At 43.0% G+C, this 15,397-nt stretch overlaps 1 protein-coding gene across 1 annotated transcript; it reads left to right on the plus strand.

Annotated features, from left to right (window-relative positions):
* Window positions 1-8,580: 8,580 nt before the first annotated feature.
* Window positions 8,581-14,882, plus strand: LOC133356552 (translation machinery-associated protein 7-like). Its single transcript, XM_061574124.1, has 4 exons — window positions 8,581-8,710; window positions 8,930-8,985; window positions 10,504-10,591; window positions 14,667-14,882. The coding sequence occupies exons 1-4, from the start codon at window positions 8,695-8,697 to the stop codon at window positions 14,699-14,701; spliced, it is 195 nt and encodes a 64-aa protein (XP_061430108.1). The 5' UTR covers window positions 8,581-8,694; the 3' UTR covers window positions 14,702-14,882.
* Window positions 14,883-15,397: the final 515 nt, after the last annotated feature.

The following is a 15,397-nucleotide window of genomic DNA, read 5'->3' on the forward strand; positions in this document are numbered from 1 at the left end:
GGGGTTGAATCAATAGGTCAGGAGGAGAAAGTTGGCCGCAATCGAGGCTAGCATTCAAAATAAGAAACAAAAAAATCAAGCTGTCATTCATTCACTCACTCATCGATCATCACCGTGAGTTTTGGCCTCGTGGCGGTTTGTCAAATAGTAAATCATTTATGGCACAGTGGCCTATCGGACCACCTCTGTCCACCCAGCAGTTTAAATGGGTGCATCACGGGCGATCAGCGGGCCGCACGTGGTGAGATGAAGTGTAGGTACTCTCATCTCTTCCATGATTTCTGACCAGCACGGAATTAGGCTGAGCACCCTCACGAGGGGGCTCTCCAGAGCTCCCTGCAGTGGAGGATAATCTGCCACCGTTGGCACGAGCAAGCTATTGCAGGGCTGCGCTTTTACCTTTAGGCCACGAGGCAAAACCTCAACGCTTTTGCGGCGTGAATATATTATTTCATGCCAAGTATGTACATAATAGAGGTTTTTTGGGTTAGATCGCGCAAATTATGTGTCGTTAAACCCGCCACCACCCGACAGAGCAAATTAGCAAGGTTCGTCACGTAAACCTAAACATGCCAATGCATTGCTAGCTCAGCACACCGGTGTGTTGGAGAGTAAACCCACAACATCTACAATTCGAGTTCTTCTAGCTACGACGTAAAGTATGCCGTAGCGAAGTTTCCCATACGGAGGAAGGTGGCACAAGTGCCTTCGCGCGCCACGCGTCGAGCCCAAGGTAACCCGAGTCCGAATCCACGTCACACTGAATGCCAGCGATGAGTGATAATCCCAACCATTTCTGGGCACACCCCCTTCACTAACCAAGTAATTGGTTAACCCCCTCCCCCATGAGTGACAAGGCACTAGGAGGCCTTCATTCAACAGTGGGTTGACAAATAGCTGAAATAAATTGTGTAGAATTTTGACTTTAAAAGTTCGTGACTGCAGGAATTCATAAGTTTGAGTTCACTGGTTAGGTGTTCATGGTCGAAGATACATTGAGCTCTATGGTGTAGCGTTTTGATGAGGGAATTATCCTAATCAAAAAGAGACCAGATGGCTCAATGAACCATTATGTCGACAGGAAAGTAACCCATACTGACGACTACCTAAAACCTGATTCTCACCACCATCCGTCCCAGAAAAATTCCCTCATGAAAACGCTACACCTTAGAGCTCAATGTATCTCCGGCCATGAACACCTGACCAGTGAACTCAAATACGTACACCAGGCTCTCAAGGCGAATGGATATTCTGACTACACAATCCGCAAAGCCATCACCCCAACCGTGAGGAAGGAGCCATCTGAGGATCCAATCAAAACCATCACCTTTCCATACATAGCACGGGTAACCAAAAATATTTCCAAAATTATGAACAAACACAAGATGTTGTCTCCTGCATTGGCATTGGCTGCGCCACCCACGCTGCTGCTGGTGCTGCTGAGACACTTGGGCCACGCCCATCTCCAAACCTTTATAAACAGTTTGCCTTTGGAGGCTAACCCTCCTTTTCCTGATGACGACCGCTTGTGTTGCGATTGAAACGTCGTGGCTTTTTTTGTTTAAAAAAAAATTCAGGCTGCAGTCCACATTATAGACTGTCAGTACACTCACCCAACTTAATAACCATTGCTACAGTCTACATTTTAGACTGCCAGAAGAACACTCACCAAACTTAATAACCAAGCTACAGTCAACATTATAGACTGCCAGTACACTCACTTCGATTAAGAACCAGGCTACAGTATTATTTTTATTCACTTACATTTTTTTATTTTTTTTATATCTACGTGACTTTACCGAAAGAACCCAAAAATATAAAAATAGTATAGGTTTACATTTTACTTTGTTTCGCCAGGTGAGAGCTCAAGAGACCAGGATGACACTCATTTACAAGAGTGGCCCGGAGCATTGGTCGGGGTATAAATTACAATTTGAGTAATTTGTGGGTAATTTTTTTTTAATTGGCAAATGTGAACCTTGACGCCAGCTGAAAATTGCCTGCTCACTTAGGCCGCGTCACCGCCCAAAATATAAAATAATCCGCGACCAGATGGCTCGATGGGGAGAGCGAGCTGGCTTGAATTCGGAAGGCTGCGAGTTGAACTCCTGGTTGGGGAGGAGGGAGTGACTCGTCGCGGCATTTTAGGCGTGAAATAACACTGGTCAACAAAAAAAAAACATTTTTTTCTGGTCTGGACTTTTGCAGCTGCTTTAGACTAATTTCAGGGTGCTGATTCCAAATCTGATCTCAGATTTGCTCTATCACATCTCATTTTTATGCTATCGGCATACCCCATTTTCATTGATTTTACCCGAAATTAACTCTGTCACTTATGATTGCAAGTTGTTGCGAGTCCGTAACTGATTTAGTGTTAAAATATGGTGCTGTATTTTTAGGATAGTGTGTTTATAATATCATTTTATGTAGATATCCACATTTATTTTATATTTTTCTTCTGCAGTTTTTATTGAAAATGCAATATTTGATATCTCACAAACCTGATGTGATAGACAAAAACTGATACCAGATTTCGAATCAGCACCCCAAAATTACATTATAACCATTGGAATACCTTATGCCAGAAAAAGTGTGTATAATCCCAGCCGCATTGGTGGCACACCAGCAAACGCTCGCCCGGTGTTGAAATTCAGTGCCTCGTCAGCATTGCCTTAACACAGGTGGGGGGGGGGGGCAACCTGCCGCTCCGGAGTAGCATGCGGCTCCTCAAGGGCTGCGTCGTGACCCCGATTTGTTCAGGAGCGGCTCTTGCAATATTGAGGGGGGAGGTTTAACCAAATTTTTAAAAAAATGGCTCTTTTTGTCATTTTGGTTGCCGACCCATGCCTTTACCAATTCTGGAGAAATTATAGCAATGAATTACGTGCTGAAATAATTGGATACCCCAGCTCCAATTGTAAAAAGAATAACAATCATTATTCTGCATTCCTTGACCACAACCATCGCCACGTTATAATTGAGGCAATAGCGCCGTCTGCTGTAATTTTGTGTGAACTGCAGTCTTCACACGATTCATTTAAGATGCAGTAGAGCGATTACACGACTAAAATCGTGTGTGTTAAGGTCGTGCAGGGTCACGCTGAGGTTAGGCGTTGGAACAAGACACCACAGCCAAGATGATGTAAGGGCCACGTAGGGACACGGGACCATGACCAAGGCAAGTAAATTAAAGAGGACGCGGTTGACGAAGGCGCGGACAACGAGGTAGGGAGATGGCAAGAAACCCGCTTGTGGAAAGTTCCAGAAGATGCGGGGGAGTGAGAGAGAGAGAGAGATAAGGGGTGTTGGTCGAAAGCTCACGGGCCGAAGAAAGAGCGTCCTGCGAGTGTGTTGTTGTTGAGTGTGCGTCACTGGAAAGATACAACTCCCATTCATCAATAATGTACATGACCAGTTGAACACGTAGGCGTTCATATTCGTAGGCTTTCGCGACCAATATCATCCATAAGAAATGGTGGGGGTTGTTTTGGCTTAGATCGCGTAAATATCAATGCGTCGTTAAACCCGCCACCGATGTCGCATCTGGAACGCGCCAGGTCGACCGCATGAGACCTGCGACACCACGCGGGTTCGGAGCCTGGACGGTTCACGGTTCGATTCGGCCACCCTGGTCAATGCTGCGGTATTAACGGTTGACGTTGAGGGCGTCAAGGTACAAATACTGGACATCTGTGAAAAAAGAGCTTCATTACTCGTCGGATTCCTCTAGTATAAATAAATATTCTGATTCTGAATTTTAAAAGATTATATTTATGCTCGGCAAACTTAGCAATCCCCCGCCCCCATAACTTCGAAAACTTTGCAGGAACTTCCTAATAAAAGCATGTATTTTGACCTTCTTTTGCACCGTACTTAGTCAACCCATAATACATAACACTTTTATAACATTAGAATCAACATCTGTAATTGTATTGGAGGAATCCGATTAACTATAAAGTTCTTATTCTTGGTTCTTTCGGTAAAGTCACGTAGAAGGGAAATAATAAAATAAAAATATAACAATAAAATTATCATGACGTTTCGACTACAACACAAGCAATCATCATCAGGTGTGAAATCCACAGCAAGAAAATTTGAAAAAATTGGCGATTTGGCAGTTGGTCAGATGGACGAGTCCATCTATGTTCGGAAAAGAGGAGGGGGGAGAGGAAGAGAATGGAATGCGGTCTGAAAGTCACCGTAAGCGTGAACACAATCAATTAAGACCCGAAATGGTTGATCAAATCCTTCCAATGATTGCTAAGCCAGAATCCATCTTCTCGGTTGAAATTGTCTCTGTGTTTGTATATGTGGGTAGCCTCATGAACGAATTTCCCATCTACGTGACTTTACCGAAAGAACCAAGAATATGAATCCCTGCAGTCACGAAAGCTTTAAATCAAATATAAAGCTCTTTTTCAAAGATGTCTAGTAGTTTCACAGATGTCCAGTGAGCTTGGGCAGGACATGACACTTCCGACCCTAACGCCTGCTGCAAATTAGGAGTTTTTATTGTTCTCTCTCCCCCGCGGTCGTGTGGATTTTTCTCCGGGTCCTCTGATTTTCCCTCCACGTTTAGAAACACTCGTTTAGAGTATTTGGCTGCTATAAATTTCCACACTATAAGCCACTTTAAATTTGAAGTTTTCGTGACTGCAGGGATCCATACTCTTTGGTTCTTTCGGTAAAGTCAGCAATTGTTTCTTGCTGTGGTTGTCCCACCTGATGACGGACGCTTGTGTTGCGCCCGAAATGTCGTGATTTATCTTCTTGTTTCTTTCGGTAAAGTCACGTAGAAGGGAAGTAATAAAATAATAAAAATAAAACATAATAAAACAATTCTCACGACGTTTCGGCTACAACGCAAGCAGCCGTCTTCAGGTGAAGAATGAGACACTACCAAACTAGGAGCTTATATATAAGCTGCATTGGGGGTTGAAGAGCGCCTTAACAAAAAGAATGTGCATGTGAAGAGGAATTTAGCATATTCATGGGAAATGCGTAGGCGTTGGGCGGGGGGGTGTCAAAGTCATATTATGCCCATGCATTATGCAGGATCAGCAGCAACCAAGGGGGGTGCAGGGATTAGCAGTAACAAAGGAAAGGAATGTTAATGATATGTAGCTGCAGTTACTCAACAACCACGTAGAAAACTAAAGTATAAACTACATAAAAAACTAAAGTATAAACTGCATCGCACCATCAGTATACTTACTATACTCTATAATAAGCTGAGTTACTAACAGCAAGTAATACATTACAATTCTACCTCGTAAAAATTCTATAATATGCTTCCATCTAAACCTTATTCTCTTATATCACACGAGCATATACCGTACTATATACTGCCATAGATAAACCCAACATTAAATTATATACTGTATTGCTGTAAACCAACCTATATCTTATACATTTAATATAACACTATGTATTATTCTACACACCCTAATGTGTATCGAAATGGTTTATTACGTCCTTCCAATGATTGCTGAGCCAGAATCCATCTTCTCGGTTAAAATTGTCTCTGTGTTTGTATATGTGGATCGCCTCATGAACGAATCTCTCATGATAGCCAGATGGCTTGCAGAGAACCTCTGTATTGGAGAAGTCGATATCATGTGAGCCCACTGAGTTGTAACAGTGATCTGCCACGGCTGAGGTGTTTGTCCTACCGTGTTTCAGGTCAGCTTTATGTTCACGGATGCGGTCCGAGACATGTCGTTTGGTTTCCCCAATGTAACTGCTACCACAGAGGCAACTTAGTTGCCTCTTAGTTGCCTCTGTGGTAGCAGTTACATTGGGGAAACCAAACGACATGTCTCGGACCGCATCCGTGAACATAAAGCTGACCTGAAACACGGTAGGACAAACACCTCAGCCGTGGCAGATCACTGTTACAACTCAGTGGGCTCACATGATATCGACTTCTCCAAGACAGAGGTTCTCTGCAAGCCATCTGGCTATCATGAGAGATTCGTTCATGAGGCGATCCACATATACAAACACAGAGACAATTTTAACCGAGAAGATGGATTCTGGCTCAGCAATCATTGGAAGGACGTAATAAACCATTTCGATACACATTAGGGTGTGTAGAATAATACATAGTGTTATATTAAATGTATAAGATATAGGTTGGTTTACAGCAATACAGTATATAATTTAATGTTGGGTTTATCTATGGCAGTATATAGTACGGTATATGCTCGTGTGATATAAGAGAATAAGGTTTAGATGGAAGCATATTATAGAATTTTTACGAGGTAGAATTGTAATGTATTACTTGCTGTTAGTAACTCAGCTTATTATAGAGTATAGTAAGTATACTGATGGTGCGATGCAGTTTATACTTTAGTTTTTTATGTAGTTTATACTTTAGTTTTCTACGTGGTTGTTGAGTAACTGCAGCTACATATCATTAACATTCCTTTCCTTTGTTACTGCTAATCCCTGCACCCCCCTTGGTTGCTGCTGATCCTGCATAATGCATGGGCATAATATGACTTTGACACCCCCCCGCCCAACGCCTACGCATTTTCCATGAATATGCTAAATTCCTCTTCACATGCACATTCTTTTTGTTAAGGCGCTCTTCAACCCCCAATGCAGCTTATATATAAGCTCCTAGTTTGGTAGTGTCTCATTCTTCACCTGAAGACGGCTGCTTGCGTTGTAGCCGAAACGTCGTGAGAATTGTTTTATTATGTTTTATTTTTATTATTTTATTACTTCCCTTCTACGTGACTTTACCGAAAGAAACAAGAAGATGAATCCCTGCAGTCACGAAAGCTTTATGTCGTGATTTAATTTATGTCATTTATACCTCCGTGACTTTTCCACTTCATTGAGCTATCATTTGTGGCCAGGCCGCTTGTGAAAAAGAGCTCAATAGCTCAGTGGGCCTTATCTGATTAAAAAAAAAACGTTCATCGAAATCTATTTTTACTTTGGACTTAATTAGAAAATTTGCATTAAAAATATTCAATATCCTGGGTCCGGCAATCTAACAAAAACAAATCTAATAGCTTATTGGGCTTCATCCAGTAAGATGTAGCATGGTTTCGTTTTATTTGTATATTTTTAAGTGATTTGTTTGACATTTCCTATACTTTGCACTATCGCGTTTTTATACTGTTTGCTGTTGTAACATTCTGACCTTTCCCTTACTGAATTTCTCCGGTATAAATAAATATTCTGATGAAGTCTCCCAACGTGACCAAGCCCAGCCTGCCTCAGGTATGAAAACGACGTTTCCGGCGTTCCCCATATAAAGAATAGTTAATGCGCGGATGATCTCAATCCATAAACTATGAAGCCTATAGAAAATTGACATAATTTATGCAACCGTGTATGAAGCACTCACGTTGCCCATATAAGGAATAATTTATGCGCGGATCATCTCAATCCGTAAGCGATGTAGCTTATAGAACAATTACATAATTTATGCAACCGTGCATGAAGCACCCACGTTGCCCATATTAGGAATAATTCATGTGCGGATGCTTCGAGCCATATGGCGCTGTAACAAGATGAAATGATCTTAAAGCTTTCCTGACTGCAGGAATTAATATTCGTTGGGTCTTTCGGTAAAGTCATGGGGCGTGGCTTTGACCATATAAGGAATTCTGGAACGGGAATCCGCGTGTTTTAATAATTCAATGCTCGATTAAACGGAAATCGAGCTTCATCGAGCACGGATCAAGCATGGTGATTACTGTCACGTGATTTCTGGAGCGAAATCGACGATTTGTGGATCTAAAGACTTAATTTGTGGCTCAAAAAAGCCCACATTCAACTGCCCCTTGACGCTAATTGGCTTTCCTCTGCATTAACATAATTTATAATGCGTTCGGACGCGGATTAATTTGATCTGATTGGCCGTGTCGGGTGGTGGAGGGTTACGACACATTTATAAATAACGCGATCTAACCCAAAAACGTTTATTATGAATAATATTGGTGGCGAAAGCCTGCTACGTGTTAAACTAATTGTATCTGTTACAACGCGCCTCTTATAAATTAACATAATTTACGCGACGATGGTCTCGAACCACATTGGTGGGAACACGCGCACCTTTTCAATTTAACATATTTATGCCCCAGTGTCGCACGCTCCCCTCCCACGTTGCCCATATAAGGAATAATTTATGCGGGATGATCTCGAGCCGCAAACCGTTGAAGCCGCGCCTCTTTGAAAAATTACATAATTTATGCGACCGTCCCGCAAGATTCCCGCCCACGTTGCCCATATAAGAAATAATTTATGCGGGGAGGCCGCGCCTCTTTGAAAAATTAACATAATTTATGCGACCGTCCCGCAAGATTCCCGCCCACGTTGCCCATATAAGAAATAATTTATGCGGGAGGCCGCGTCCTCTTTGAAAAATTAACATAATTTATGCGACCGTCCCGCAAGATTCCCGCCCACGTTGCCCATATAAGGAATAATTTATGCGGGGAGGCCGCGCCTCTTTGAAAAATTAACATAATTTATGCGACCGTCCCGCAAGGTTCCCGCCCACGTTGCCCATATAAGGAATAATTTATGCGGGGAGGCCGCGCCTCTTTGAAAAATTAACATAATTTATGCGACCGTCCCGCAAGGTTCCCGCCCACGTTGCCCATATAAGGAGTCATTAATTCGCACGCCTCTGCCATAATCTTCTTTTCTTCGCGCGCACTGCCCTGCTCTGACATGTCTGGAAGAGAAGGTATGAGCGTTAAATGCCTTTTAGTTTACCGCGTTTCATTCGTTTTACAACACTCGCTTGCCGTGGGTGCGTCCTGCCGTTTGTTGGTGAAATGTATTTTAATTGTTTTAATTCGTTTAACAGATGGGGAGAGAGAGGGGGGGGGGAGAAACGTGGTGTTTTAAGGATGATAGAATCGGCCATTGAAGGTTAATGTTTTTAACGCTTTGTTCCCCACAGGCGGCAAAAAGAAGCCTCTGAAGGCGCCCAAGAAGCAAGCGAAAGAGGAGGATGAGGCGAGTACTCAGACGTCGAAGATTATGAAGATAACTCGCGATTATGGCAGTCTAGTACCACGGGACAGATTACATTTCGTACGGTGCATTGGCGAAACGTGCACCGTCCACTCTTGTGATTGGCGCATTGCGGCCACGTGACGTGGGGATCCGGCCAATGGGGTGCGGCGGCTGTTGCCTTCGACTCTTATCCGTATTAGGAAATGTTTTCTCTGCAGCAAGGCCCCTTGAATGATGCATCGTACGTAGCAAATAAAGAGGCTTAACATTTTTTTAATGAAAGATTTTCTTCAGTAACTGAGTACAACTGTGGATATTGGTTTCGTAGACTATCAGCAGTGGGTTTCCTTTGGATGGACTTTTCCCTCGGCATACGAATATGGAATATCCACAGCAAGCTGAGGCCTGCGGGTTTAGGCACTGCCAGTTTCTTGGTAATAGAGCCAAGTAGCTGTTAACATGAACAATGTTTGCGATAACTTGAATCATTAATCCGTTTCCCTTAATAAAAAACCCTTGTCTTTGTCCAAAAAGCAAGCTTTACGTACTGATACTGTAGATTATTTTTTGCCATTTTGTTGTTTTACATTTGTAGCTCGTGGTGAACAACGTGTGTGGTTTGTTGTTATGTTGTCCAATAATTCCTTTTGAGCAATTTGTTTAGGTGATGACAAGCTACGAGGTCTGCAAGTCTTAAATCGGTTTTGTTACGTTGAAGAATGAGGCGTCAGTCCACTGTTGAACGTTCTCATTTATCTGTAAACGTTTATTAAATCCGGTCCTACGTCGTTGATGATGTCCGCAGTTATCCCATAGAGGCCTTGCGTTTTCCCTGCTTTAATACTGTGAAGGGCAGTGTATGATGTCTAGAATGTCCTCCTTTTCGTCTGACGTTTGTTGCCATGGGTATTTGTAATGTTTTGCGACTGAGATCTGCATATAAACGTTGGGCAAAGAAATGCTCTGATCAGAACGATTCACAGCGACCTAAGATGTTTTCCAAAAACTAGATTTAGGAATAATATTCTGGAATATAAAGTTTTCAATCCGTGTATATTATTAACTGTTTAAACGTACAGATCAAAAACACGGATACTGTTAGTGGAGCACAGGCTTAAGACGAATGCAAGAAGCAAGGGGAGATTAATGTTAAGAATTGCACTGATAGATGGAGGAATACATTGATCGTGGAACATATGCTAACCTAACACAATTTATTGACTTGAGGAAAGTAAATTGGGCTTGGGCAGGACACTTCACTGGACGGTGGTCGATGACGAGACCGGTTACAGAATGGCAGTCAAGGGAAAGAACACTCGCAAGAGGATGACCACCATGGAGATGTCGCGATGAAATATGCTCGTGCGAAGTCGCGAGATGGATTGTGGCATCGCTCGACAATGAGGGATGGCGTAGTTTGTGGGGGAGTGGATCATCCAGCGGTGGATGGATAATGGCTTCTGGTGAGAGGTAATTGTGTAATGTGCACTGTGTGTTCAATTTATAACCCCTTTGCAGAATGATGCTGAATTCAAGCAGAAGAAGAAGGAGGAGCAGAAGAAACTGGAGGAGCTAAAGGCCAAGGCTGGGCAAAAGGGACCACTGAGTACGTACTCAAGTTGTAGAGGTCCATTGTCGGCAATTATTAATGATCTGTACGTAGGAGAGACATATCCCTTAGCATCTTTCAAGTAAAACCCTGATTGGTGCAAGTTTGTTTGATCTACATCAAAGAAGCATCCATTGAATTGAGATACATGAAGAGACACGTGGATTCGAGAACATATGCGGGAATAATGACCTCATTGTTGAGGCGTTTAAGAACAGTAAGTGAATCCTAGTCAAAATATGTATAATGGATGAATCCGATGCGCTATTATAAAGCTCTTTCACAGATGTCTTGTAGTTTCACAGATGTCCAGTGAGCTAGGGAAGGACATGTCACTCGTAGGAATGAAGGCGGATGGTCAAGTGTCATTAGTGTGGAGATAAAGGAATGGAACCTAAGGACATCATCAACGAAATGGAACGGTGAAATCGGCTCATTGGCAGGTGCTGCGTGGATTATTACACCGTGGAATCGTGAGAGATAGCGGCGACTTGGAGCCCTAAAACCCAGCAGTGGATTGAACACGCATGATGGTGATACCAGGAGTGGGGGAACCTATGATCCATGACTTAGTTTCGTCCGGTCCACTGCCACATGGCGCCTACCACTTTGAAATGGCCCACAAACGATATTTTTCCATCGCTGCAAGCACCTTAGCTGCACTATAACCACACTCATCTGGTATCGGAGGGGAATATTTTCAACTTGGCAACACTGTTTCAAATATTAACACACTCAAGTCAACCAGAAAATTTGAGCCCTAATAAAAATTCACATTATTATTGGATAACACCGAGGTGTGTGTGACACTAACAAACGATATATGAAAGTCCTATTCAACCCTCGATAAGGAAAATGTTCCATCGAGGTCAGTTTTAAGATATGGATGTTTGAGGCGGTAGTAATGTCTCTTAGGTGTATGGGTCAGAGAGACGGATTTTAACAAAGCAACTCAAAAAGATACGTCTGACATTTGAGTTTAGGTGCAAGTGGATAATTCTAATTATTTCCTGGCACTGGGGCAATTGACTTTGAAGCTTGGATGATGTGGCAAGACAGCATTGTATATCTAACCAGGGAGAGGAGGCTGTGAAGGGTGGAAAGCATGGACACAATGGAGGAAGGGAGGTTGCGGAGATGGGCATTGGGGTGGCACCCAGAGATGAACTATCAAGGGGATTACTGTGCAGCAGTTGCTCCATCTGGCAGAAATAAATAAGCGATAAAGAGACGTTGAGGGAATGAACAGGAGCATACATTACGTTGAGGAATATGATCAGAGTAGAGTAAGGCTCCTTGGAGGAGTGGTCCTTTGATGGTCAGAGGTCTCCTTTGCCCAACTGAGCAAAGGGACTGCTCCTCTACATTTGCAGCCCTGAACCACTGGTCGAAATTCCTCATTTCTATCACAGAGACGGGTCTTCCCCACAGGACAAATCTTGTAGATTTTGAATGCACAACCTAAAGCGTGCGAGTCGGGCTCTCTGCAACAGCGCTAAAGGTATAATTCAAGCGCAATTGTCAATTGGAGACAAAACCGAAAGCAGCAAACACTGAACTATGGTGTAATCATGGGCAGTTAGAACCTGAATTGGAACCCAACTTTCTTTAAGTGTTTTTTTGCTCGGGGCTTCTAGAGAAAGCAGTTTCGTTCCCCCCGACACACCCCCCCCCCCCCGCCCCCTTTGAGCCGCTCGGCTCTCTACATCCTTTTCAAATGCAATTGAAATGTTTGAGAGCAAATTGCAATGGCTGTGAACGTGTCCCCATTACATTTTACAAAAATTGCCTCCCCACGCCAGAGGTAAGTAATACACCAACCAGAGTGCAGATCACGAGCACATACGACCCAGATAACAACTTAACGTATTGTTGAAAAAGCTATAACTCTGTGAAGGAAAGGCAATTGAATATTGCATGTGATATCTATAATACAAAATTATAAGCATGAATTGAAGATAAATATGTAGTGAATAGACTGCCATTCTACGAAAAAATTGGCGCACATTTGTGTGATACTTTGTGATTCTATTCCCTTCACTGTAAAGGTTAATGCTGGAAAATATCCAATATGAACCTGCGGTGTACACCATTTATTTCTGTTTGATTGCAGTGTGACATTCATGCACGCTACCTCGGCCATCTTGTACAAGTTGTTGATGCATATATATGTATTTTATATTGCATAAACACAGTCTTTCTATACATACTTTTTCTAACAGTGGTATGTATGGGATGCATAACATACTGGACGCACAAACAAACAAGGTGTTCCATCTTAAGGGATTATCCAGGTCAAATATTTAAATTCATTCAACAAATGAAAGCGTCTTTTTTTTCCTTACATATAACAAATTAAACTTGTTTTGTTTTTATTAAGTCAAAGCTTGAACTTTCTTAAATAATGTGGAGCAGTGCTCTCCTTTGATACCCCTGGATCAGGGATGGAAATTCCGTATTCCTGTGACGAGGCCCAGCCGCTTCAAAGCACAATGACGGTCGACCGCACACACACACAGTACTTCTCATTTTGTCGTCTTTGCCGGGGACCCTTGACTGGAATTTAAACTCGACCTTGCCATCGTGAGTTGGGTACTCTGACCACATCGCTGCTCCACACGTATAATCTTTTCGTAATAATAAGGGATAATGCTGTGTTGTGTTATTTAAGACACATTGACTTACAATCCAGAGGTCACCGGTTGAAACGGTATAGCAAGTTTCTTAAATCCCCACCTACCACTGCCCACCCAGCAGAACAGACGGCTTCACGACGGCATGTCGATCGGCATGTCGATCGGCATGTCGATCGGCATGTCGATCGGCATGTCGATCGGCATGTCGATCGGCATGTCGATCGGCATGTCGATCGGCATGTCGATCGGCATGTCGATCGGCATGTCGATCGGCATGTCGATCGGCATGTCGATCGGCATGTCGATCGGCATGTCGATCGGCATGTCGATCGGCATGTCGATCGGCATGTCGATCGGCATGTCGATCGGCATGTCGATCGGCATGTCGATCGGCATGTCGATCGGCATGTCGATCGGCATGTCGATCGGCATGTCGATCGGCATGTCGATCGGCATGTCGATCGGCATGTCGATCGGCTTCACGACGGCATGTCGATCGGCATGTCGATCGGCATGTCGATCGGCATGTCGATCGGCATGTCGATCGGCATGTCGATCGGCATGTCGATCGGCATGTCGATCGGCATGTCGATCGGCATGTCGCATGTGTTGGGGTGGAAGCCCTTTTGCCGGCAGTGACGTGAGCAGATCAAATGCAGGAGTGTGCCAATTATTTATTTAATATGTATTCAATATTTATTCGTTGATATGAACAGGTGTGCAGAAGTAAATTGTGAGCGTTGTCCCTTTGTGTTTGTTGATTTTCTTTGAGCGCTCGATAAGCACTGGATTTTCTTGGGCCACTAAAAACACTCGATAAGCAATTGGGCAAACCGCTCAAAGTAAGTGGCATCTGAAAATGAGTCTTCAGATTGTCTTTCCTGGGAAAATTACTGTTGATTGTTAGTGTTATGTAATCGAATGGAAATGCAGGCATTGCGTCATTTGATTTGTCAAGTCAAGAAATTGTTTTAAATGTGACTTGCCAGTTTATATCACAATCATCTCGGTGTTATCCCTCCATGGTTGATCAAGATGAGCACCACTGTTTGAAAAATCCAGTCATCCTTTTAAAAGACTGGCCTGCTTCATGGGAATGTGACATTTCCACCTAGCCCCAAGGGTTGCCAATAGAGAGAATCTCTGCCCCAATGTTTGTTTTAGCACAGAGGCTTCTTCCTCAGAACTCCACTGTCTTGAATAAAGTGACTAAATCTTTGTCTGTATGTCCACTCAGTCTAGCAGATTTCATCTCGTCTGTCATGCATTGGTGGGTAATTGTGGTCGACAATTTTTCGTCCAAGCAATGTCATCGTTGACCGAAATAAAAAAGCATTTGGTTGAAGAAAGTTTTCTGGTTTTGTAATTGAAATTATCACTGGTTGTGAGGCTCATGCCATGTCAGTCTTTAATTAAATATGCACTTTGTTTTTCAGCTGGTGGTGGAATAAAGAAGTCTGGGAAGAAATAAAGTTCAAGTATTTGCTCAAGTTTGGCCCATCCAAGCAACAGATGTCATTTGTGTTAGAATCACTGTTGTCCATTTGATCAAATGGTCATTTCTGGGTTATTGTTTTTGCTTTTTGTTTTAAACCGATATAGGCTATCCAACCCTGGAAGTTAAATGTGTTAATAAAGTACATACAAATGTATATCTGTTTACTTGCTTCATTTCATTGCTATTGCCAAAAAAATGTTGTAACTGTTTATGGGGATAATAATTAAATGGTGTGTGTTTGATGATTTGGTTGTCAAATGGACCACGCCACTTGAATGTGGAATTGTCACCACTGCAACTGAATTGCCAAGTGACGACCATCGCGCCACAGACATTTTTTGGAGTTGTGCATTCCTGAATCCGTAGTGGAAATTCTACATGTCTATGTAGTGATCAGTCTACTTAGCTCAACTACTGTCGACTTTTCACAAAGCATCACAATTTATTGAACCAGGTATGGAGATGGTGATCTGGTGCTGGCATTGCAATGTACAGTCTGTTTTGTCAGTCCACTAGTGGATGAGGGCCTCCCCACACAATGCAAGTTGTGGGGGTTATTGTGACTACTTCATGCTGGTAGCAGGTGGGAAATGACAAGCACCTGGAGAAAATCCACCGCATATCCGGGAGGAAAACCAGTTCCTGCATAGGTGGAGTAAAAAAAACAAT

The sequence above is a fragment of the Lethenteron reissneri genome, chromosome 54 (assembly GCF_015708825.2).
Source record: "Lethenteron reissneri isolate LAM-NWPU_2019-01 chromosome 54, ASM1570882v1, whole genome shotgun sequence".
In the NCBI taxonomy this organism is placed as follows: Eukaryota; Metazoa; Chordata; class Hyperoartia; order Petromyzontiformes; family Petromyzontidae; genus Lethenteron; species Lethenteron reissneri.